Source organism: Arachis stenosperma, chromosome 8 (genome assembly GCF_014773155.1).
Source record: "Arachis stenosperma cultivar V10309 chromosome 8, arast.V10309.gnm1.PFL2, whole genome shotgun sequence".
Classification (NCBI taxonomy): Eukaryota; Viridiplantae; Streptophyta; class Magnoliopsida; order Fabales; family Fabaceae; genus Arachis; species Arachis stenosperma.
This window is the reverse complement of record NC_080384.1, coordinates 9,158,799-9,181,830: the sequence shown is the minus strand read 5'-3', so window position 1 is coordinate 9,181,830 and position 23,032 is coordinate 9,158,799. Positions and strand designations below refer to the sequence as shown.

The window sequence follows — 23,032 nt, the reverse complement described above, 5'->3', positions numbered from 1 at the left end:
TCGCTTAATATATACATGTAACATGAATGTATAAAAAATAAATATATAATTGTGCATATTTTAGACACTTATTACATATACTCTAATAAGAACATACACTTAATTATTTTATTAAATTAATCCTTAATAATGTGCATATAAAAATACACATCCAAGATGCTAGTTTATTTTTGAGAAAAGGATAACAGGCCGGGACCTCAGCAAGAAATATTATTCCAGCACGACTGTACTGCATGCCTACTATAAAGTTATAAAGCTCAATGAAGTAAGGTGGCCATTTAAAACTTGAATGAATAGCATGGCCATTTTTAGCAATAATCCTTGGTCTTCAAAGGACTCCTTCATTGCTCAACTCTGCAAGCTTTTGCTTTCCACGTTCAGAAACTTTTTCATGCTATATATACACACACATACACAATTCATTTAAAATAACTTTTAGTAGGCTTAGATAAGCTTTTCTTTCTTTAGAGCATTTTAGTGCGAAATTCTCTCCGATCTTTATTTATGGTCCACTTATTATAAAAAATAATTTCATATTAGTTTTAGTAGAAACTCAGGTGTTTCACGTGAAGTTGATATCTCAGAATTGTTCGATGATTTGATTTATTTGACTAAATTTTCATCTAACGACTCTTAGATATCAACTTCACGTAAAGTCAACTTCACCTGAGTTTTTACCATTAATTTTTATGTTACAAACAATAATAAATAAGAACTTCAATGTTTCTCTCTTCTCCAATAGAAAAAACAAATTAAAATGAAAATAATTTCATATAATTATTAATTTTTTATAATGTGTTAAAAAATATATATATATTATCTAAAATTTGGTTTTAAAAAAATTAAATTTATTTTTTAAGAATATTTCTAAAATTTTAAAAATAAATAACAGTTACAATTTTAATAAGTACAAAATAAATAAGAATTTAAAAATGTAATTATCAAATTTAATAATTTCATAATTAATAATAATAACATGACAATAAAATAAAGAGAAAATTTTACTCCCCTCCCCTGCGAGATGCTAAAATGACATTCTCCTCCCCTCTATTTTATAAATGTACATTTTCCTCCCTTCTAATTTTTAAAAAACTTCCTCTTTAATTTATTTTAAATTTTTTGTGTTAACTAATATTAACTTTATCCATTTTTTAAGAAAAAATAAATTATTTTTTGAAAAAATATCCATTAACAAAAATTTTATTTTTTATTATTAAATTTTACTTATCAAAATATCCTTTAATAAATTATTTTTTATTGATTAAATTGTATTTTTATTAAAATAATTTAAAAAATTAATAATTAAATTATTTTTTTAAGATACTTACCTTTCAATAATTTTTTAATTATTAAATTATAATTTTACCAAAATTTTTGTTAATAATTATTTTTATATTTTACTATTAATTTTTTGATATCAATATATATTATTTTAATATTAAATAAAAATCTTACTATATATTGTTAATATATATAACAATTAATATATTAATATTATTGAAAAATAATTTTACTAAAATTTTTTGTTTAACGTTAAAATAATATATATAGATATAAAAAAATTAAGAGTAAAATATAAAAAAAATTGTTAACGAAAATTTTGGTAAAATTATAATTTAATAATTAAAAAATTATTAAAAGATATTTTAGAAAAAAATTATATAATTATTAAATTTAAAAAAATACGATTTAATCGATAAAAAGAATAATTTATTAAAGAATATTTTGATAAGTAAAATTTAATTATAAAAAATAAAATTTTTATTAATGAGTATTTTTTAAAAAATAATTTATTTTTTCTTAAAAAATGGATAAAATTAATATTAGTTAACACAAAAAGTTTAAAATGGATTAAAAAGGAGGTTTTTTTAAAAGTTAGAAGGGAGGAGAATGTATATTTATAAAATAGAGGAGATGGGAGTATCATTTTAGCATCTTACAGGGGAGGAGAGTGTAATTTTCTCTAAAATAAAATATGAAAAATCCATATATAAGTTATTGAAATAATACAAAATAACAAAAATAAATTATTAACAATTTCTTTGCTTAATGTTAAACTTTTAAGGATGTTTTTTTTTTAATATTAAAAACTATCTTTTTTCTCCATCCCTCCTCAGCAGGAAGAGGGACTCACTCTTCTCTTTCCTTGTTCCTCTTCACTCTTTCAATGATAAAAGTCTCTTTTCCTGACACAAAAATAAAATAGGAACCAAGTATTTTTGCCATTCGAGTAGCTCTTAACTTTTATAAAAAAAAAAAATAATTTTTACTTGTGATTTTATAAAGTTTAAAAATGGTTTATTTTAGTTTTCATGGTTGTTTTGTTTTGTTAAGTATCATTTGTCAAGTTAAGATTGACATAACCAGTTGAAATGTTAATATAACCAGATGTGTCACATCATTATTATTTAACTGTACGTAAATATTTAGTGGAGTAAATTAACATTAAGGACTAAAATAACTAACTTTTAAAATTTAATTAGATCAAAATCCAAAGAAGAATTTTCTAGGAATAAAAGACGGGAATGCTATATAAAGGAGATTTTTCTTTTTTTGGTAAAATCTTTTTCTATGTTCATCTTTAATATCTTATAAAAAATATTTTCATTTTTAGTGTTTTAATTTTTTATATTATTTGAAAAAAAAGAAGTAAATACAATAAAATTTTTAATATAAGAAATATTGAAGATAAAAATGAAAAGCATTTTTACAATCCAAATAGACTGTAGAGTTTTTTTTTCACCGTGTTGAATTTTTCTTTCATAAAATTATAAGATTAAAATATTAAAAATAGAAACAAAAAATATTTCTGCAATTAAATAAGCTGTTAAATTTTCAACGCCATTAAATCATGTTATTTTTGTTTAACATATTTTTATACATATTTTTATACATACTTTAAATACTACAAAAGGTTTTAAGCAAAAAAGAGTGTTTTATTGTATATATTCTCTAAATATGTATAAAAATATAAAATGATTATGAAAACATAGTTAAAAATGTTAATATCTAAAAGCATTACTAAAACTTGTATATGAGCTAATGGTATGAGGCCATGAGTTTATGTGAACTTCTATTTGCTGTTTTGTAAGCACGAAGTGCTGACTTTTTTTTATGGGTAGAAAGTTTTACCAACGAGCATACTTCACAAGAACTTGGTAAAACTTTTATTAAAAATAAAGTTTTATTCATAAAATTTTTAAAAAAATAAATATTAAAAATAAAAATAGAAAATAGTCAAGAGTGGTGTAATAAAAATGCATGAGCTCATGTTTTTATTTTTCTATTCATAAAATTTTAAAAAATAAAAATATTAAAAATAAAAATAGAAAATAGTCAAGAGTGGTGTGATAAGGATGCATGAGTTGGTTATTAATATTTGGGCGAGTAACTTTTTCGAGTGAAAAGTTTAGATTATTAAAGCAAGATTGAAATTAATTATATTTGAAAATTTAATTTTTGTATGCCTATAAATAAAAAAGCTTGATATAAGGAATAATACATAGCAATAATAACAAACACTCTTTCCCTTCTTTATATGCTACCATATATAATATATGAATCATTTCTATTATATTGAAATATTAATTGTAGTGAATATTAATACTAGAGTTATCTAGTTATACTTCTTTATTTTATATTTATTTTCTCTTATTTATTTATTTATTTCACAACACGTTATCAGCACGAGACTCTAATCAAAATTTAAGAAGACTCGAGTAATAAATTTTTATTATGCCAAATCTCATATTGAATTTAATGCTCTTGATATATCTCGAAATAACTACTTATCATGAATATTAGATGCCAAAATCCATTTTGATTCAATGGATCTAGCAGATACCATTAAGAATGAAAATAATGCATCCCAGAAGGATGAAGCCAAAGCCATGATCTCCCTTCGTCGTCATCTTGATGAAGGATTGAAAAATGAATATTTCACACTAAAAGATCTTGTAGATCTGTGGAAGAACCTTGAAGAAAAGTATAATAATAAAAAAACAGTGATACTTCCTAAAGCCCGATATGAGTTGACACATTTGCGTCTACAGGATTTTAAATCCATAAATGAATACAATTCAGGAATATTCCGAATTACCTCACAAATGAAATTATGTGGGAAAAAGATAACTGATAATGACTTGCTAGAGAAAACTTTCTCGACTTTCCATGCCTCAAATGTGCTCCTGTAGCAGCAGTATCAAGAAAAAGAATTTAAAAAATATTCTGCAGAACGTAACAATGAATTATTTTTAAGAAATCATGAAGCGTGTCTAACTGGCGCTGCCCCATTTCCTGAAGCAAATGCGACAAATTATAATCCCAAAAAGAAGTAAATAACAAGGTTTTGGTAACAAGAACAATTATGAAAGAAAGAAAAATTATGTTCACAAAAAAGGATCTCACCAGAAGTAGGATAAATAAAGAAATAATGGGCAAAATAAAACAATAGAGTATAAATTTTTTCGTTGTGGTAGAATGGGTCATTGATCACGTACTTGTCATACCCCAAAACACTTAGTTGATCTTTATCAAACATTTTTGAAAAAAGATAATAAAAAAAAGAGACAAATATTGTTTTAAAGGATATTATTGAAAATTATACCATTCATTATGAAATATTTAATTTTTTGAGGATCCTGAAAAAAATATTGGCCATTTGATATGTTGATGAAAAATGTTTAATACTTAGGTTTGTTAAGTATTTATATAAATAAATAATGTAACAAATTTATTATTAAGTTTTATTTCTATGTATTTGAATTTCAAGTATGATGTATATAAATAATGTTTAATAAAATATTTATGTTTATGTTTATGAATTTCAAAATTACTAAATGTGTCAAGTTATAAAATAATAATAATAGTAGTAATAATAATAAAATTTTAGTATATGACATTATTTTGATGAACATTGCTTTTTAGAAAAACATCAAGAATACAATTTTATTGTGCATGTACTGCTAAATAATGCACTATTATTATTTGTCTTTGAAAAAAATAATAAGGATATATAATAAAGATGTTTGCTTTGCGGATAGTATAAGTTTGCATATCATTCTCAAAAGTAATATATATTTTACTCATCTTGTACAAAAAGAAGAATATATTAATACTATTATTGGTTAAGGCAATGTGATAGAAGGTTTCCGAAGAGGTATAATTTTATTTTTCAAAGGAATAAAATTCATAATAAATAATAAACTATTGTCTACCAAATCTCTAAGAAACTTGTTGAGTATTAAAGATATTTGTCGAAATGGATATCATATTAAAATAATAAATGAGGAAAATCATGAGTACTTATATATTACAACTCATGATTCAAATAAAAAGGTTAAATGTCACCAAAAAAAATAAAAAGGTTATATTAAAAAAGTTATCCTCATTTTTATCTGGGTTATATTATACTAAAATTAGTGCAACTAAATCACATGCCATTGTAAATCAGAAGTTTACTAACCCAAATGAATTTATAATTTAGCATGATCGATTGGGTCATCCTGGAACAATAATAATGTAAAAAATTATTGGAAACTCCCATGAACATTCACTAAGGGACCAGAAGATTCTTATATATATCTAGTGAATTTTGTTGCGCTGCATGTTCTCAAGGAAAACTAATTTTAAGGCCATCATTAGTAAAAATTGGATTTGAGTCCCCTGAATTTCTTAAAAGAATTCAAGGTGATATATGTGGACCTGTTCATCCACCATGTGGATCTTTTATATATTTCATGATCCTAATAGATGCATCTTCGAGATGGTCACATGTGTGCTTATTATCTTTTCGCCACCTGACATTTGCGAGATTACTTGCCCAAATTATTCGATTAAAAGCACAGTTTCCAAAAAATTTAATCAAAGCAATTCGTCTTGATAATGCTGGTGAATTCACTTCCCAAGCCTTTGATGTTTATTGTATGGCTAACGGAATAAGCGTTAAATATTTAGTAGCTCATGTTCACACACAAAATGGGTTAGCAGAATCACTTATTAAACGACTCCAATTAATTGCTAGACCCTTACTTATGAGAACAAATCTTCCAACCTCTGTTTAGGGTATGCAATTTTACATGCTACACCACTTATTCGTTTGAGGCCAACAAGTTACCATCAATTCTCTCCTCTGCAATTACCTTTCGGCCAACAGCAAAATGTTTTTCCTTTGAGGATATTTGGATGTGCGATATATGTTCCAATTGCCCAAACTTTTCGTACTAAAATAGGACCCTAAAGAAAATTGAGAATTTATGTGGGATATGATTCTCTTTCTATAGTGAGGTATCTTGAGATACAAACAGAAGATGTGTTTAAAATTCGATTTGGAGATTGTCATTTTGATAAATCAAAATTTTTAATATTAGGAGAAGAGAATAAGCTTCTTGAAAAAGAACTTAATTGAAATGCATCATCCTTAATGCATTTAGATCCTCGATCAGGGCAATGTGAACTAGAAGTTCAAAAGATTATACATTTGCAAAGAATAGCAAATGAATTCCTGATGTATTTTTTGATATGAAAAGGATTACTAAATCCTATATACTAGCTGATATGCTCCATTTCGAATTAATGTCCCAGTCAGACAAATGACCACCGAAACAAATTCACGTTAGAAGCGTAGTAGGCCTGTCGGTTCTAAAAATAAAAAACCTTGAAAAAGAAAAGAGGTAAATACTATTCCCATTGAAAATGATAAAGACATAGTAAAGACACATGCAGTTGTCCAAAATTCTGATATAATTTTGTCTCCAGAAGACGTTCAAGTACCTGAAAATTGTGAAAATGATAAGATTTCGATAAATTATGTCTTTATAAGAGAAAAATGGAACATAAATAAAATAATTGTCAATAAAATATTTACATATGTGGCATTACACATAATGTATGAAAGTAAGGATCTTGAGTCAAGAACAGACGAAGAACGTCAACAAAGAAATGATTGACCGAAATAGGAAGAAGCTTTGAAGGTTGAGTTTAACTCACTTACAAAAGGTGAAGTCTTTGAACCTGTAATCCATACACCAGAAGATGTAAAACCTGTTGGATACAGAAGTGTATTTGTGAGAAAATGAAAAAAGAAAAATGAAGTTGTACGCTGCAAAACTCGAATTGTGGCGCAAGATTTTTCACAAAGGGCCGGTATAGACTATGAAGAAATATATTACCCTGTAGTAAATACAATAACATTGCGTTATTTGGTCAAATTATCCGCATATCATAAACTACATATGCATCTAATGGATGTGGTGACAACCTATTTATACGGATCATTAGATCTTGATATCTATATGAAAGTCTCTGAAGGTCTAAAGATATCTAAACCATTCCATGAATATTCGCAGGGGTTGTACTCAGTGCAAAGATCTTTATATGGTCTAAAGCCATCTAGACGAATGTGGTATAATCGTTTTAGTGAGTATCTCGCCAAAAACTAATTCAAGAATGATAATATATGCTCATGTGTTTTCATAAAGAAATTTGCATCTGAATTCATTATAATTGTTATGTACGTTGATGATTTAAATATCATTGGAACCCTTGAAAAGATTCTAACAATTATAAAAACTTTAAAAGAAGAGTTTGAGATGAAAGAACTTGAAAAGACTAAATTATGTCTCAGCCTATAGATCAAGTATACAAAAAATAGGATATTTATTCATTAAACAACATACACAGAAAAGATCTTGAAGAGATTTTATATGGATAAGTCACATCTATTAAGTACATCAATGATTGTAAGGTCTCTAGATGTGGAAAAAGATTAATTCCGTCCTAAAGAAGAAAATGAAGATATCCTTGATCATGAAGTACCATATCTCAGTGCCATTAGAGCACTAATGTATCTTGCTAATAATACACAACCTGATATATCATTTGCCGTGAATTTACTATTAAGGTAAAGTTCTTCTCCAATCAAAAGACATTGGAATGGAATCAAATAAATTTTTTTCGATATCTTCATGAAACAGTTGATATGAGTTTGTTTTATCCATATAAATCTAAGTCACAATTAGTTGGCTATACAGATACTTGATACTTATCTGATCCACACAAAGGAATAGACTATAGCAGCTATATTATGGAGGTCCACGAAATAGACTATAGTAGCAACATCCTCTAATCATGCTGAAATACTAGCAATACATGAAGCAAGTCGCAAGTGTTTTTGCCTTAAGAGTTTGATCCAATTATATTCTGTTATCATGTGGACTGATTAATCATAAGATAGCTCAAACTGTTCTATTTGAAGATAATACAACATGCATTGCTCAACTTAAAGATAGATATATCAAAGATGATAGAACAAAGCATATTTCTTCCAAATTTTTTTTCACTCATGATCTTCAAAATCAAGAGACAATTGATGTCCAACAAATCCGCTTAAGCGATAATCTGACATATTTATTTACAAAGTCGCTTCCAAAATTCTCCTTTAAAAGATTGGTATATCAGATTGGGATGTGCCGATTTCGAAATATTAAATAATGTTGACAAGAGGAGGATGCTGTACTCTTTTTTCCTTGATCAATTTTTTTTATCCCTATTGGGTTTTTCTTAACAAGATTTTTAACGAGGCAGTTATCATCACAAAAGATATTCTACTCTTTTTTTTTCACTGATTTTTTTTCACAGAATTTTTCTTTAGTAAAGTTTTAACAAGACATATTTCTATATGGTCATCCAAAGAGAAGTGTTATGATAAGGATGCATGAGGTAGACCAAACTAATACTTGAGCAACTAACTTTTTCAAGTGAAAAGTTTAGATTATCAAGGCAAGACTTTAGTTAATTATATTTGAAATTTTAACTTTTGTACGCCTATAAATCGAGAAGCCTAATATGAGAAATATTACAGAGCAATAACAACAAACATTCTTCTCCTTTATATGCTACAACATATAATATATGAATCATTTTATATTAAGATATTAATTAGGTGAACTCTACCATGCTCTCTCTAAAATAAAGGATAAATTATCCCTTGTGGTATATATAGTGATTATTGATAAATTGTCTTTCAACCAGAGATCCAAAGTTCGAATAAGATCGTCAAATCTAATTGCTATCTCTAATACGATCGCTAGAAAATCCTAAAAACGAGAAAGCTAAAAAACTGATAGAAATTTGTGATATATTAGTTAAAAATGATGATAATTGGTGCGTGAAAGAAGAAATCAAGGTATTTTATTTTTTATTTTTTCTCTTTAATTGTTCTTAAATTATTTTTCAATCATTATTCAGATAATAAAAATCCTAAAATGATAATTATTGACTCATTGTTTTTTTGACTAACTAATATTTTGATTTGTGTTTGTTATATAGTTATACAAGACTACGAGGGTTGGTTATTTGAAAAGGAGTATCATTGTTGATCCGACTGAATTTTAAGAAAAATACTATGAGAAGAGGTGTATTTGATAGGAATTATGAAAATGACACTACTATTAAGTTTCAAGAGAAACATCACGTCAATTGAAAAGAAAAGAGAAGATAACATAAATTTTGGAGCTCTGGTAGAAAAATAATTTATGAATAATCACTGTATATGTCACAAGGGATAATTTACCCTTTATTTTAAAAAGAATAGAGTAGAATTCACCTATTAATTATGCTAAATATTAATACTAAAATTATCTATTTATACTTTATTTTATATTTATTTTCTCTTCCTTATTTATTTATTTATTTTCTCTTCTTTATTTATTTATTTCACAACAAAAAGAAGCCCATGGCTGCATTTGTTACTGGAAATCTGAAACAGAACAAAAATAATTTAAAAAAATAAGAAAGTTAAATAGATGATACCAACATATGGTCATTTTGAGTGACGCATACTTCTTCCCCTTAACTAGTAATCTTGGGCATGCAATCTCAATTGCTCAAACAAGATTATCTCCAGGATTATGATATCTATGGTTCTATCGCAAAAAATAAAGAGACGATGAGATCATGAGAGACATAACCAATTTAGACAAAAAAAGACAACCATGTCCGTGTCCTGTTACAAATTTTTCTTAGCTTTTTGTATACAAAATCTCAGGGAACCAAAAAGTAATGAAGATAGAACTTTTCTGTCTAAATATATCCTAATTTTCGTCCCAAAGCATTTACCACACAACCTCACAATGATACTGGAATCAGTGGAATAAAATCCTCTACGAAATTAAGTGCTAAATCAGTGATAGGTAAATCAATTTCTTTCTGTTCACTTCCCCTCTAATTACCTGAATCTTTAGAAGTAAGCATACTAAAAGAACCATATCAATGGTAAGGAAAAGAAACTAAATGCATGAGTGGATTAAGCTAAATAAAAAATATTATACAGATATATGTAAAATGGCATAGTTTGCAGCAGATACTGTTCTCAAAAGATTTCTCAAGTTGATATCCACAGACCAGAAGATGAATCTTACAAGTTCAATTGTAGTCATATAGCACAAGGAAATAATGCAAGTTGGAGAAAACAATAAGAAATTTCAAATTGGGTAAGGCAATAACTTCCTGTACAAGACGACCAGCACAAACCATGAACGAACGTAGACATAAAAGACGATCAAGCAGCATTGTAATTCATAAGGGAGTGCTACCAGTTCTCCCTAACTATTTTTGACTTCTCGAGTATGAATTTCCCTTCCTTGTACTTCTGGGATGCTTCGTAAGCTTTTTCATACTTCCAACCCAAGACCTCACGGCAATCACCACAATAAACATCAGCAACGGTGTGAAGGCCAGTCATGAGATGCCTGTCTTCTTTTGGTCCTGTGACAACATTCATGGCATGGGAAAAAAGAAAAGCTCGGCCGTTTCTTCCCTAAGTTATATGAAAAGAATATCAGAACCTGATCAAGTAATGCTTTTGCAAGATGTAAAACCAAAGAAAAATGAAGTTGACATATCAAGGTCAACAGTGAGATTCCTATAGTTGGGATGCATGTGAAGTCCAAATGAAAAAACAGATATCCCTGGAGCACTGTTAAAATCTCAGAAAGATGAAACGATGATAAGCATGAAAATGTATAGATAAATTCTATTTGTACATCACTTTGTGTGGACATAATAATACATGATAACCATTTGATGCGTCGGAAAAGACAGTTGCAATAGAATTTAAAATAAACACAACCATGTTTTTGGCTGTAGATTGGAGAAGTATGTTGCAACAACATATCCAAGAACCATGTTCGTATATCATGGCTCGCTGTTGGCAATCATCGTGATATGAGGCTCAGCAAATGCCTCTCTACCACATTTGAAATGATGTTTTCAACAAAAAATCATACTTGCTATGATGATAACCAAACATCGAAATTCAATGCAACTGTCGTTTTCTGAACAGGCAAAATAATTGATTGTAAACAATGTCTTAAGCATTGCCAACCAGAATCGACATTATCACCATCAGTTTCACTCTATCACTGCTCCACAGACTACACTATAACAAGCATGAAAATGTTCAATTTACTTGGAGCAGTAATGCATCAAGAAATTCATCAGTGCTGACATATAGAGTATGGATGCATTCGATTATTTCTATGATTGAGAAATGTACATTGTCAACTGAACCACAGAATTCACAGGGTTCCAGTGATTCACTGCATTCCCAGAATATTTTCCATTCCTAAAATCACCCCACTCTGCCTATCCTTATCACAAAACATATTCTAGCAGTAATCATAACCCTAAATTAATAAAATCATCAAATTCAGCTACCACTGTACCTTTCAAATACCTTGAATAGGTGGATAAGTGTTTGGATTGAAGGGGGAAAACAGAGTAAAGATAAGTGAAATAACATAAAGAGGATAGGCAGTTGCAGATGGAGAAATTTCACAAAGCCGCAGTAAAATTCACATCTAAGATATAAGAATAAGTAACATTCCCATCAAAATCCTGGTCCCCCAAAATATAAAGATAGCAAAGCAGAAAAAAGGGATGAGAAAGAGAAAGGAAGAAAAGAAAAAGAGAGAAAAAAGGATGTTTCTTCACCTGAAAAGCCTTAGAAATGATATCATCATGGAGTGACACATGGTTTCTACAATTACAGCAACTGTACAAGCGAGGCCCTATCAGTTCCGCCATGAAATTGGTACAGAATTTTCAGATCAAATACCTCACTGCTGCAAAATTCAAACCGAATCTCAGTTACCCCAAGATGGAAAGGTTAAACCTTTATATTGCAATTGAATCAGATACAGAAAAAAAAGTTAGAGCTGATGAAACTCGAAAGTTGTTTACCTGCAATATGCTAAGTGATGATGACACAAAACTCTGCAATATTAAGATAAGAATCACACTTTAAAAATTCAATTAAATTAAAAAGGCGTTAGCGTGAAGGAGTAGGCTAGGATTAATTGATCACAAAGCTGAGTGAAGATTCCCAATTTAAGAGTCTAGAAAAAAGAAGAGAGATATGTGGCCATCAGATAAAGACAGAGCCTTTTAATTTAAGGGCTAAAAATGCATAGTAACTATTGTGAAGAATATTAATGTGTTTTCGTATTATAATGCCTCATTTGATTTGAGTTAAAAATGTACCTGATCACTGATCAGAATTCACAACCCTGTGGCCACGGAACTAACAAGAAAAAAAAAAACATGGGGATCGATGAGGACTGAGCCAGAAAAATCAAACTTGGATTTGTCCATATAATAATAATAATAAAGGACGAAGAGAGGCACGGGATGATAAATGTATGTGGAATGGTAAATCAGGAATTATTCGTTGCTTAAGAACGAAATGGGGGTTAAGTCAAGGCAATGATAAGTATCGGAAACTGTCAAACATTTATAATAGATATAAATAAATAAATAAATAGAAAGAGGAGCGAAAGATGAGAAGGAAGCTGTCATTGTTGCAAGAGATGAGTCACTAGGATTGTGGGGTATGCAACTCAAATACTGGTTCTGACTGTGATTTGGTATTTTAATTTTGAAATTTATTATTTGAGAGAGTTGAGTTAGGTGGTGATGGTAGTGGTGGCATGAAATCTACGCTGGCGAAGTGACATGTATCCATGGGCGTGCCAAATTTTACAAACCTAGGTAAATTCGTGAACAATTGTTTTTTGTGGACAAAGTTTCTCAACAATATTTTGGGCCAAAAAAAGAGATGCTATCTTCAATTTATTTTTGGTTGACTTGACAAAGGAAACAGAAAAAAAAAAAAAAGAAAGCACACAAGACTGGAAGAAGGAACCAGTCTGCTTCTGCTCTAATGATCACATCAAGTTCCTCTCTTAGCCATCCAATTCGCAATGCTATTAGCTTCACGATGTACCAGATCAAAGTAGACTTCCCAAACCAAGTTGGGTTGGTCTAGTGGTTAGCTCACTAGTCCGCTTAACCAAGTGTCGGGAGTTCGAATCCTGCCTTGTGCATGCTGCAACCCATTGGCCAGCGGCAAACCCTTAAATGGAGCTCAGTACCGCGGCGGATTAGTCCTTGACCTGTCGAGTTGGGGGATACCGTGGGAAACCAAAAAAAAAAAAAAAGTAGACTTCCCAATTGTTAGAGACAAGTTCTTGAATTTTTATCACAAGGTCTCTCTCAGGATATTGATGGATTTGAAGGAGGAGGTACACCTCTAAACAATCAATTTCACACACCACCTGCTTAATGCCATAATTTCTAGCCAAAACCATACCCCTCCAAAGAGCCAAAAGCTCACATATGAGAATACTCCACTCCGGCAAAGTCCTAAGGCAACCTTTAACCCAGTTTTCTTTAGAATCTCTAAAAACACAACCAAACCTTGCTATAGTTCCAGCATGACCAACACTGACGTCACTAAACTTGAAAAAAGTTTGACGGAGGAAGGGTCCAAATCTTCTTTTGCATCTCAGGAACAAACAGCATTTTCTTTGTCACAATGCTTTCAAACTCACGCCGTTTTCTTAGCAAGAAAAACCACCTTGCTAAACGCCCAAGCCTCATCTGGAACAAAAATATCATTGCATTGATCCCGCCAAATCTACCACAAACCAGCAACGTTAAGATAACAGTTCTCACTCATAGCCTTTCGAATCCAAACCTCTAAGAAAACTTAATTAGCATTTCGCTGTAAGGAAGGATCAAGATTATTTCCACACCGCCTTAGCTTTGCCATAATATCTAATGCAATGAGCAACTAATTCCGCCCCTTCGTGACACCTGGGACAAATCTCATTAATTGCCAAGCCGCACTTATGACGAAAGCTTTGAGTCGGAAGAGAATCATGGAGACAAGGCCAAATGAGGAATTTGGTCTTTTCTGAAATCTTAGATTTCCACACCCAATCCCAATTCGGATCATCTCTCCATTAAAAGTGCTACTTAGCTAGCCAAGAATACCCATCCTGAATGCTATACACCCCGTTAATTGAAAAAAAAAAAAAAATTGAGAAGATCTATTCCCGTACATTATAGAGTAACTGCAGAAGGAAAGTTTGTTTAAGAGAGCTAAATACTGAAAGGGTGCAAATTTGACCTAACAACGTCTCTATCTAACTCTATATAAGGAAGGAATTGCATTCTTTACAAATCAGAAAAGAGAACGCCTCTCCTGAGCTGCTTTAGTGTAGATTTAAGAATTTGCAAATATCTCCTTCCAATGATTCAAAATCTCCTTTCATTACTCTTAAGCAAATGGACAAAACTTTTGCACTTTCAACACGCAGAAACAGTGTGGATTCCATATCTGAAATCTACGTAAAAGGAGTACTGTGTAACAAAATTCTTTTCTTTTCTTTTTTTTTTTTTTACTGTTTACACCGGTATAATAGATTAGTGGCCAAGCACATTTATGATGGACTCTAAAATCAGATCATAGACCCAGAAAATGAGAGCTCGTCCATCGTTGGTGGTATACAACTCTTACAGCATCTTCAATCGAGTCGCTCCATCTACATAAATATTCAAATCAGTGCAAATATACAATATCAAGCACTCAGTAGAGGATTCAAAATTTGGGCAAAAGAAGAAATGCATGGAAATTTAATTGGCTTTTCAATGTAACACCAAAAAGTTCTATTTGTTCAAATCAACATAAGAAAGAGAAATATGAAAAGCGTTTTTTATTGCGACATCAAAGAACAAAGATATCAGACCTACATGAATTACTATGGAATATGAAAGGAGGAAAACATGTATCATTCAATACCTTCCAAAGACCATCATTGAGATAATGCAGGTTGTCAACCCCAATTCCCTTGTTGATTGCTTTTCTGAAACCATGAAAGTAATTTAACTTCGTGAGTGGAACAATAACCAGGGAAGGCTTGCAACTCCAATTCCCTGATTTTATACCAGACACGTCATAACATCACTTTGTTTCTGCATTGACTTCCTTTTCTAAGTTTTATTCCTTGATCAGAAGCAAAAATGCTGAGACATAGATGCAAGCAATATTGATATTATAAGCAATGAAGGTATAAACATAGTCTTCAGGTGAGCTAGTTCCATTAACACACCATAAACCAAGATCTAGGTTTTTCTTTCACGTCAATTTTTTTTCCTGAATCATTTATGGCAGAGTATTGACAACTAGAAATTCTAACAGATACCATGCTTATCAATTAAGTGGTGATTCATTCAGTCCATTCTTCACTAGTTAACATGCTAATGGTGTTTTCACCAACTTACATGAAGACATTATTAGCTAAATACGAACAGGCTGAATACATAACTTTATATTAACTTAAAAGAAGGAACCTCTGGCAGAGTTTGAATAGTTGGGCCAAAAGAATAATTTATTTCACTCAGCATGTCCCATGTAATAAGAGATAAGGCAAGCTTCTTACATGTCTTTTGCTGACATTTTTGTAAAGCCAATAGCAAGAGCATGCTGTTTCCCTTCAGCCATGACAGCCTGAGACCAGATAAATGCATGATATATCAAAAGTTAGTATAAATACACCACGATCAAATGCAAACTTTGTGTATAACAATTAGTTAAGAAAAAGATGTCAGTACCACAGGACTTTCTGCCTCCACTTCCTCATCCAAAGCACCACCAGGAGACGTAAGGCCAGGGCACATTATGTTTGCACCCGACAACACAAATCTTATTGCACCACGGTCAACTTGTAGTTTCTTCATTATATTTGGATCTGTAAAACCAAAAGCAATAATACAATTCATATGAAATATAAGAGATGAACACTTGCAAAACTTTATACCAATTCAGAATTTCCGTTCATTACTCCTCTAACATTATATGCATAGAAGAAGCCAATAAACCATGTTATTGAATGTTTTCCTTTATTCTGCTGCTGTAATAGAAATCAATCCCAACCACCAAACTTCCACTGCCATGCTTAAGAAACGGATGCAAAGTTAAATCCGACTAATGTCTAATCACCATTTTTATTTGAGCTCTGTACCAATTTCTATACAAAGTTAAATCTATGTCACACAATCATGGGTAAGCTTCATAACTGTTTTGATTGGATACACATGCAATAAAGAACCATGGAAGATAACCAGTCAAATCACTCACTGGAATGCAATGAAAATTATTCATCAACTTGCACATTTATTCAAGAAGAAAGAGTATAGACAAGTTAAAATTAGAGGAAACACATATACGAACTTACATTGATGGAGAAGTCGCAATGTGGGCATGTATGGTCCATCCCGGACACTGAAAAACAAAGGCACATTGTTCACTAGCACCAGATTCAGATGGTTCTGACTAGAGCAGGAGCAAGAAAAATCAAGCAGTTAGCACTTAACAACCATAAAATTTGTGAAACAACGAAACGCACAATCAAAAATAAATAAATAACAAACCATTTAGCAACTATAAGAGGGGACTTCTTAGGAAGTATATCATCCAATACTGGTTCCAAACCAGGATACTACAAAGGCGTAACTGAAGTCAGTGCCATAAATAACATAAGAGTGCAACGAGAAGATAAATTCATACTTTGTTGGATTTGTTATGTCAAGGTTAAAATTTACAACAAAAAGCCAAGCCCAAAAAAGGAATTTCACCTCCTCTGCGATACTTTGTCGAATTTTTCGTTGAACAGAGGCCTTCACTTGATTCTGAGCAGACACATCCTCAAACGAAAATCTGAAAATGAACTCACAAAAAAGGGGTCCTTATTATTTTCTTTTTAAAGCAGTTAAATCTGAATGTATATAGGCAGAGACACATAACAGCTTGAATTCAGGGAACGAAAAAGTGAGAATCTGATTCAGAGGGTTTCGTGTGGTTCCGATTAAGACACCATGCAATTATTATTAACAAAACCCGAACAAATAATAGGAAAGGAAATTAGAAATTGAAAACCGAAATTAAAAAGAAAAAAAAAAGAAGGAAGAGGAGGAACGGCATGAGAATCTAGATAGTAATATTGAGTAGATATCCGTGTAGGTAAGCATGTGTTTGGAGCGTACTTTTTGAACATCTTTGTTGAGGTTTTCAAGTGTGATGTGAAGAATGAAGCGAGTTTGATCGATGAGAATGCCACTCAGAAAGCTACACACTGACCACTGCAGACACTCAGGAAGAAGAGATGCAAACGCAACTCAATTGTCGATGGGCCTAACCCTACTTTCTACTCATATTTTGGGCCTCATCTGGCTCAAAAAAAAAAATTGGATGCCTATTTTTTAAGATATTACATTACATATTTACAACCATTCAAGTCTTTCCATAATTTTCATTCAGGCATAAAGAGTATAGTATTAGATGGGATGAAATGTTGCATAAATATTCAAGTATGAAAACAATAGCGTTAATAGTCAAATTCATCCTGAAAGATGACCTATTTTTTAGATTAGTTCTCAAATAATTTTTTTAATTATATTAGTCAGATAAAACGTAAATTAAATTGATCATTCCATTAGTTAGATGATAATGTGTCACGTTAAGTGACACGTGGCATGATGATATGTCACATTATATGTCATTATCTAATTAACGGAAAGACCAATTTGACTTGCGTTTTATTTTTTAAGGACTAATATAACTAAAAAATTATTTGAGGACTAATTTAAAAAATAAATAATCTTTCAAGACGAATTTGACTATTAACTCGAAAACAATATGAATGATTAAGGATGGTTCCTAAAAATAAGAAGATTGTTTATCAAGTAGACCTAATTGAGCAAGGCCTTTAGCTGCAAGACTTTTCAAACGGCTGTCTTTGCTCTGAGTTATGTCCACCAGGGGCATTGTGGCCATAGCCTTATACTTATTTCTCACTTCATCAAGTTGAAAGATTTGGCCTAATGCTGTTAGAGTTTTTTCCTGCAACCTTGAAGCTGGAACACTCAAGAGCTTTATCATTGGTGCAACAGCGTTTGCATCCACCAGCACCTTACTTCCACTATAATGTGTTTGGCCGTCAAGCAAAGTCATTAGAGCATCTAAAGATGCTTCGCATGTTCCAACGTCTTGTTCCGAGAGCATCCGCACAAGGGGCTCCAAGGCCTTCCCTTGTAACATGCAGAATGAAGACTCTATCGTACATGTACCTAAATGTGCTGGGCACCCTGTTTCCTGTGCTGTGAAGCACCGTTTCAAAACGCTCGCCTTCTTTATCGGCTTGCTCAAGCAGTATGAGCTTTCAGAAAGCTGCTTCATCGAAATAGCTGCCTTCTGTTTTGAAAGAGGTGTTCCAGAAGCCAGCAATTGCACCAACACCGGGATCATGCCTGCTTCAGCTACTCTCTTCTGCCACTCTGGATTTGCCGACACAGTAAATCGACCAAGGGCTTCGACAGAATTCTCTGTCACTTGCTTTCTGTGTGAGGCATGTTTATGCTGATCTTTAAGGCATGCCGAAATAGTTTGAAGTGCCCCAGAATCCAGAAGCCACTCGGTTATGTGTGTCTCCTGTGGTAGTCTAGAGATGATGCCGATAGCAGCAACCATCTCTTCAGCGTCATCAGAAGCTTGGATGATGTTCATCAAAACCTTAATGAACCTTTCAGTTATGTGTGATGAGATATTCCTGTGGTCACCATCTTCTGTCAAGCAATAACAAAGCTTCAAGGCATTCACCCGAACTGCGTGGGTGTTAAGCTCTACCAACTGGACCAATACTTTAGCAGCCGAGATCTGCATTGATTGGAACAATGCAACTTGTTATTAAACAATTAATGAATAAAAATTGTTTGACATATCAAAGTAGAGACCTGTCTCAACCACATTCTGATGGTGAAGCCGGAGAGAGACTGGCATAGTGCCTGAAAGGCTTTGAGAATCATGTTTTGTACATCAAGTTCTGTCAAAGAAACCAGAAGGAAGAATTTATATACTTGTTCCTCCGAATCAAGCAACAATACACGTTCCTCTTCAGCTTGTTGGTGGGTGGTTGATATGGCAAGATGCATTATTGTTGCAACGATCAGTTCCTGCAGAGCAGGTGACTGTAAACTGTGAGAGTATAGCAACTCTAATAGCGGTTGAGTAACACCTTGCTTAATCATCACCATGCCATTCTCCAGCAAGCTTGACAGCTTAAGTAAACACTTTACAACCACTTTCTTGATTTCCACATCATTTTCCAAGAGCAGTCCAAGAAGAGGTCTCACTGCCCCATCTTTAACTAAGGACAATTTATTCTGCTCAGTCAATTCGATTTCGGACACGGTTTCGGCCATGAGTATTTTCACATTCTTTGCTCCTACAAGTGATGGAGATTAGGAAAGCAAGACAAACAATAAACATAACAGAAATTCATGGAATACCTGTGGAAAGGTTCAGTAGCAAAGGCTTAAGATAATTTGCCTTTGCCATCTCTATAACATTTTGGTCAAGGAAAGACAGGTTCTCCAGAAGCTCATGTGCAATTTTGGCTGCTTCAACGTCATCACTATTTAACATTGTCACTATTAGAAGTATGCCTCCTTGAACGTTTCCTATGAGTTGAAGCAAGGTGTTAGTTTTGGATAACTCCAAAAGCAACTTCAATGCTAGTTTGCTTTCCTCAATTTGACGCGCAAGTGAGTGAACAATCGATCGAAGTGCACCATCCACTTTTGCAATGCCTTGCTGCCATAAACAAGTGTTTGTTAGTTACTAGTTAGTCTCTTATACGCAAAACTCAAGATTGTGCTCTTTAGAGTTAACACTTAACACACCTTGTTGTCTGTGTCATCCTTTGCAAGCAAAGACAGTATGAGCAGAACACGCTTCCTTATTTCACGGTTTCTAGAACCAAGAAGTCCAATAAGAAGAGCTATGAAATTCTCCATTTTCAACCACTCTAGGTGTATCTGTCTCTCTAAGCATAGATCCTGCAGCTTGTCTAAGGATTCAAGCACTTGCTCTTGTTCATTTGTTTCAAGCAGGGACTTGATGGTAGAAATGGTGATGATTGTATTCCTGTCCTTCCACTCTTGAATAGAGTGGCGAAGAGTCTTATTGGGCCTTAAGATTCGAGTGTCGAGGGGCAACATGGTCAATGGACAGAGAGTGTTCCCTTGGGAGAACCACCTTTGTATTGCACTTCTCTCGAATGTCTTGCGAGAAGAAGTTTCAACAGGGTCCAGCATAATATCTCCAGAGATTGGACAGTAAAATGAATGCAGAGGCTCTAAAGGGGTCCTGCCTAAAGAATTTCGCTTTTCAAAGTACCTAATTTCTTTCTCTTGCACTGAGGTTATCAAATCAGCCCTTTCAAGCACTGCAATAAGCTTCTCCATGCGAAGAGCTTCTGCCACATCTTTCCTGGACCGTGCACTTTCCATTTCGCGTTTCAACTCTTGGAATTCTCTCTTCAACGCATCACTCTCCTTCGGGACACCCATGGCATCTGCAATACAACACAACAACTCATTCGCATACGTTCCATCCAAATTCCTCTCTTGTATCGCACCCTCAACTTTTTCCAAAACTTGTTCGTCTTCATCTTCATACTCCACATCTAACATCTCGCTTATATCTTTGCTTGCAAGAGGAATCAGCCTCAGGGCTCGCCTTATTTCTTCTCCGCAGCATTTCAAACGTGCAACCATCCTTCTCGAATTCATCAAAACATAAATCTTACTTCTACCGTGCCCCTCAAAAACCAGCTGCTTAGCAACCGTAATAGCTTGGTTGAGAACATCCAAGGCATCTTTCAAGCTCTCAGGGTTCTCTATATCCTCTATTGGTAAAGACTTCAAAATAGAAGAGATCTTCTCCAACTGATTCGAGAACTTGTTGAAATTTTCCTTCTGAATCACAACCTCGTTCGTTAATTTGACAGTATCAAATATATTTAAGACCACCTGGGAAAGTAATTCAGCCGCTATTGCATCACTCATTTTACTTCGGATAATGATAAACTTCAGTTTTGATCAAAATTCAAAACTCGTTTTCTTCCAATCAATCTAGCATGAAGAGATGTAGAAACCTGACAAAAATGTGAATACTTGATTAATTCTTTTTATCTGCAATTCTGTACAGACACTGAAAACTCAGGTTTAGTCGACTTCACACGAAGTTGATAGTTGAAAGCCGTTAGATAAAAATTTAATAAAATCAGTTGAATCATCTAACGACTCTCAATTATTAACTTCACATGAAGTTGATTGCAGCTTAGTTTCCACCACCTCAAACACTATACATAGGTTTTCATCCGATTAAAAGATTAAGATATAAAGTTGAAGTTCAATTATGACATATCTTCATTGACACAAATGAACGGAAAATCAAATAATTCACTTCCAATTCCCATATGTAGTGCTTAGAATGAAGCTTGGATTCTCAGAAATTGTAAGGTAAGGAACATTAGTTTAAAAAAAAAAAAATACACAGACACACACAAATGCACACCAAAAAGGTCATTCCCTAACCCTGTGGCATTGAAAACAAAATCAAAGATTGAAGACAATTGGAATATAGATACTATAATATATCCTCAGCCATCAAATCCAGCAACTTTAATCTATATGATTATGCTACATGCTACAAAGTATAGCTTCAGAAACCAGAGAGATGCAGGAACATACCTGAGTCTTCCCAGAACTTTCTCGGAAAATGGTAAGCTGACAAAATCTCCCAGAAAACAAAAGAGAGATTAAAGAAAAATGAAATTGTGATAGAAAAATCATCTGTCCGTACTTAGACCGAGAACTGAGGGGAAAAAATTGAAGACAGTTGATTATGGAGAAAAGTAAGCCTTGAATTGAAGAAACCATTCTCTCCGTGACTGTTGACTCAGTCGGTTTCGTTGACTCAGACTCCTTAGTCGTTACTTCCAAGTTGCAACGACCAAAACTAATTACTTTTCTAATTAATATTACAATTTAATTTTGATAAATGACAAATAAAATAGTTTTACACATTACTATATTAAAATAAAAAGCCCTATTTTTTAGGTCTATCAAGTTAATATTTTTTTAGACGTCGAAGTCCAAGGCTGCAGTGTGGAACACGTAAAAGTGGCGCCAAATGCAATAACGGTGATTGTGAAACCCAAAATCCCCTCCATTTTCTAATACAATCATTCAAATAAAAATAGTTAAAACATCTTTTTTTAAATATTTTTTAATAATTAAAATTTAAACATATAATTAATTAAACTGTATTATATTTATTAAAATTAGACTATATAAATTAATTTAATTAAAAAAATAATAAATTAAATTTTAAATCAGTTTAAATTAATATTATTTTTTATAAAAGATGATTACAATATTTTTATTATAAAAAATGATTAAAATACACCTATTATATATATATATATATATATATATATATATTAAAAATTCTAAATCCTAACTCTACGACACGACAGTAGTAAAGGATTAAAATTTAAGATTTTTAAAATTAATATATATATATATATATATATATATATATATATATATATAAAAGTATTTTAATTATTTTCTATAATAAGAGTATTGTAATAATTTTTTTATAAAAATAATATTAATTTAGACTAATTTAAAATTTGTTTTACTATTTTTTCAATTAAATTAATTTATTTGACTTAATTTTAATAAAAATAATATAATTTAATCAATCATACATGCTAAATTTTAATTATTAAAAAATATCTAAAAAGTATATTTTAGACATTTTTATTCAAATGGTCTTTTTTTA

The 23,032-nt window shown here is 31.7% G+C and overlaps 3 protein-coding genes across 6 annotated transcripts; all 3 read right to left on the bottom strand.

The window, feature by feature from the left end:
* Positions 1-10,301: 10,301 nt before the first annotated feature.
* On the bottom strand, positions 10,302-12,726 carry LOC130943487 (protein yippee-like At4g27745). 4 transcript variants are annotated; one of them, XM_057871387.1, is made up of 4 exons: positions 12,541-12,726; positions 12,241-12,273; positions 11,992-12,119; positions 10,302-10,816 (listed from the first exon to the last, which is right to left on the bottom strand). In XM_057871387.1, exons 3-4 carry the CDS (start codon positions 12,082-12,084, stop codon positions 10,589-10,591), a joined length of 321 nt encoding a protein of 106 aa, XP_057727370.1. In that variant the 5' UTR covers positions 12,085-12,119; positions 12,241-12,273; positions 12,541-12,726; the 3' UTR covers positions 10,302-10,588. The 4 variants fall into 4 exon arrangements, with proteins under 4 accessions (XP_057727370.1, XP_057727368.1, XP_057727367.1 ...); XM_057871385.1 differs by having other exon boundaries at positions 11,992-12,122; positions 12,541-12,702; XM_057871384.1 differs by lacking the exon at positions 12,541-12,726 and having other exon boundaries at positions 11,992-12,122; positions 12,241-12,494.
* A 1,868-nt stretch (positions 12,727-14,594) lies between these two features.
* LOC130944251 (uncharacterized) lies at positions 14,595-17,754 on the bottom strand. Its single transcript, XM_057872481.1, has 8 exons — positions 17,386-17,754; positions 16,978-17,059; positions 16,774-16,841; positions 16,578-16,675; positions 15,955-16,091; positions 15,783-15,850; positions 15,143-15,206; positions 14,595-14,885 (listed from the first exon to the last, which is right to left on the bottom strand). The coding sequence occupies exons 1-8, from the start codon at positions 17,394-17,396 to the stop codon at positions 14,868-14,870; spliced, it is 546 nt and encodes a 181-aa protein (XP_057728464.1). The 5' UTR covers positions 17,397-17,754; the 3' UTR covers positions 14,595-14,867.
* Positions 17,755-17,996: 242 nt separating this feature from the next.
* Positions 17,997-22,144, bottom strand: LOC130944250 (U-box domain-containing protein 44-like). The gene is made up of 5 exons (XM_057872480.1): positions 21,934-22,144; positions 20,080-21,335; positions 19,687-19,990; positions 19,132-19,622; positions 17,997-19,054 (listed from the first exon to the last, which is right to left on the bottom strand). Exons 2-5 carry the CDS (start codon positions 21,244-21,246, stop codon positions 18,059-18,061), a joined length of 2,958 nt encoding a protein of 985 aa, XP_057728463.1. The 5' UTR covers positions 21,247-21,335; positions 21,934-22,144; the 3' UTR covers positions 17,997-18,058.
* Between the last annotated feature and the right edge of the window lie 888 nt (positions 22,145-23,032).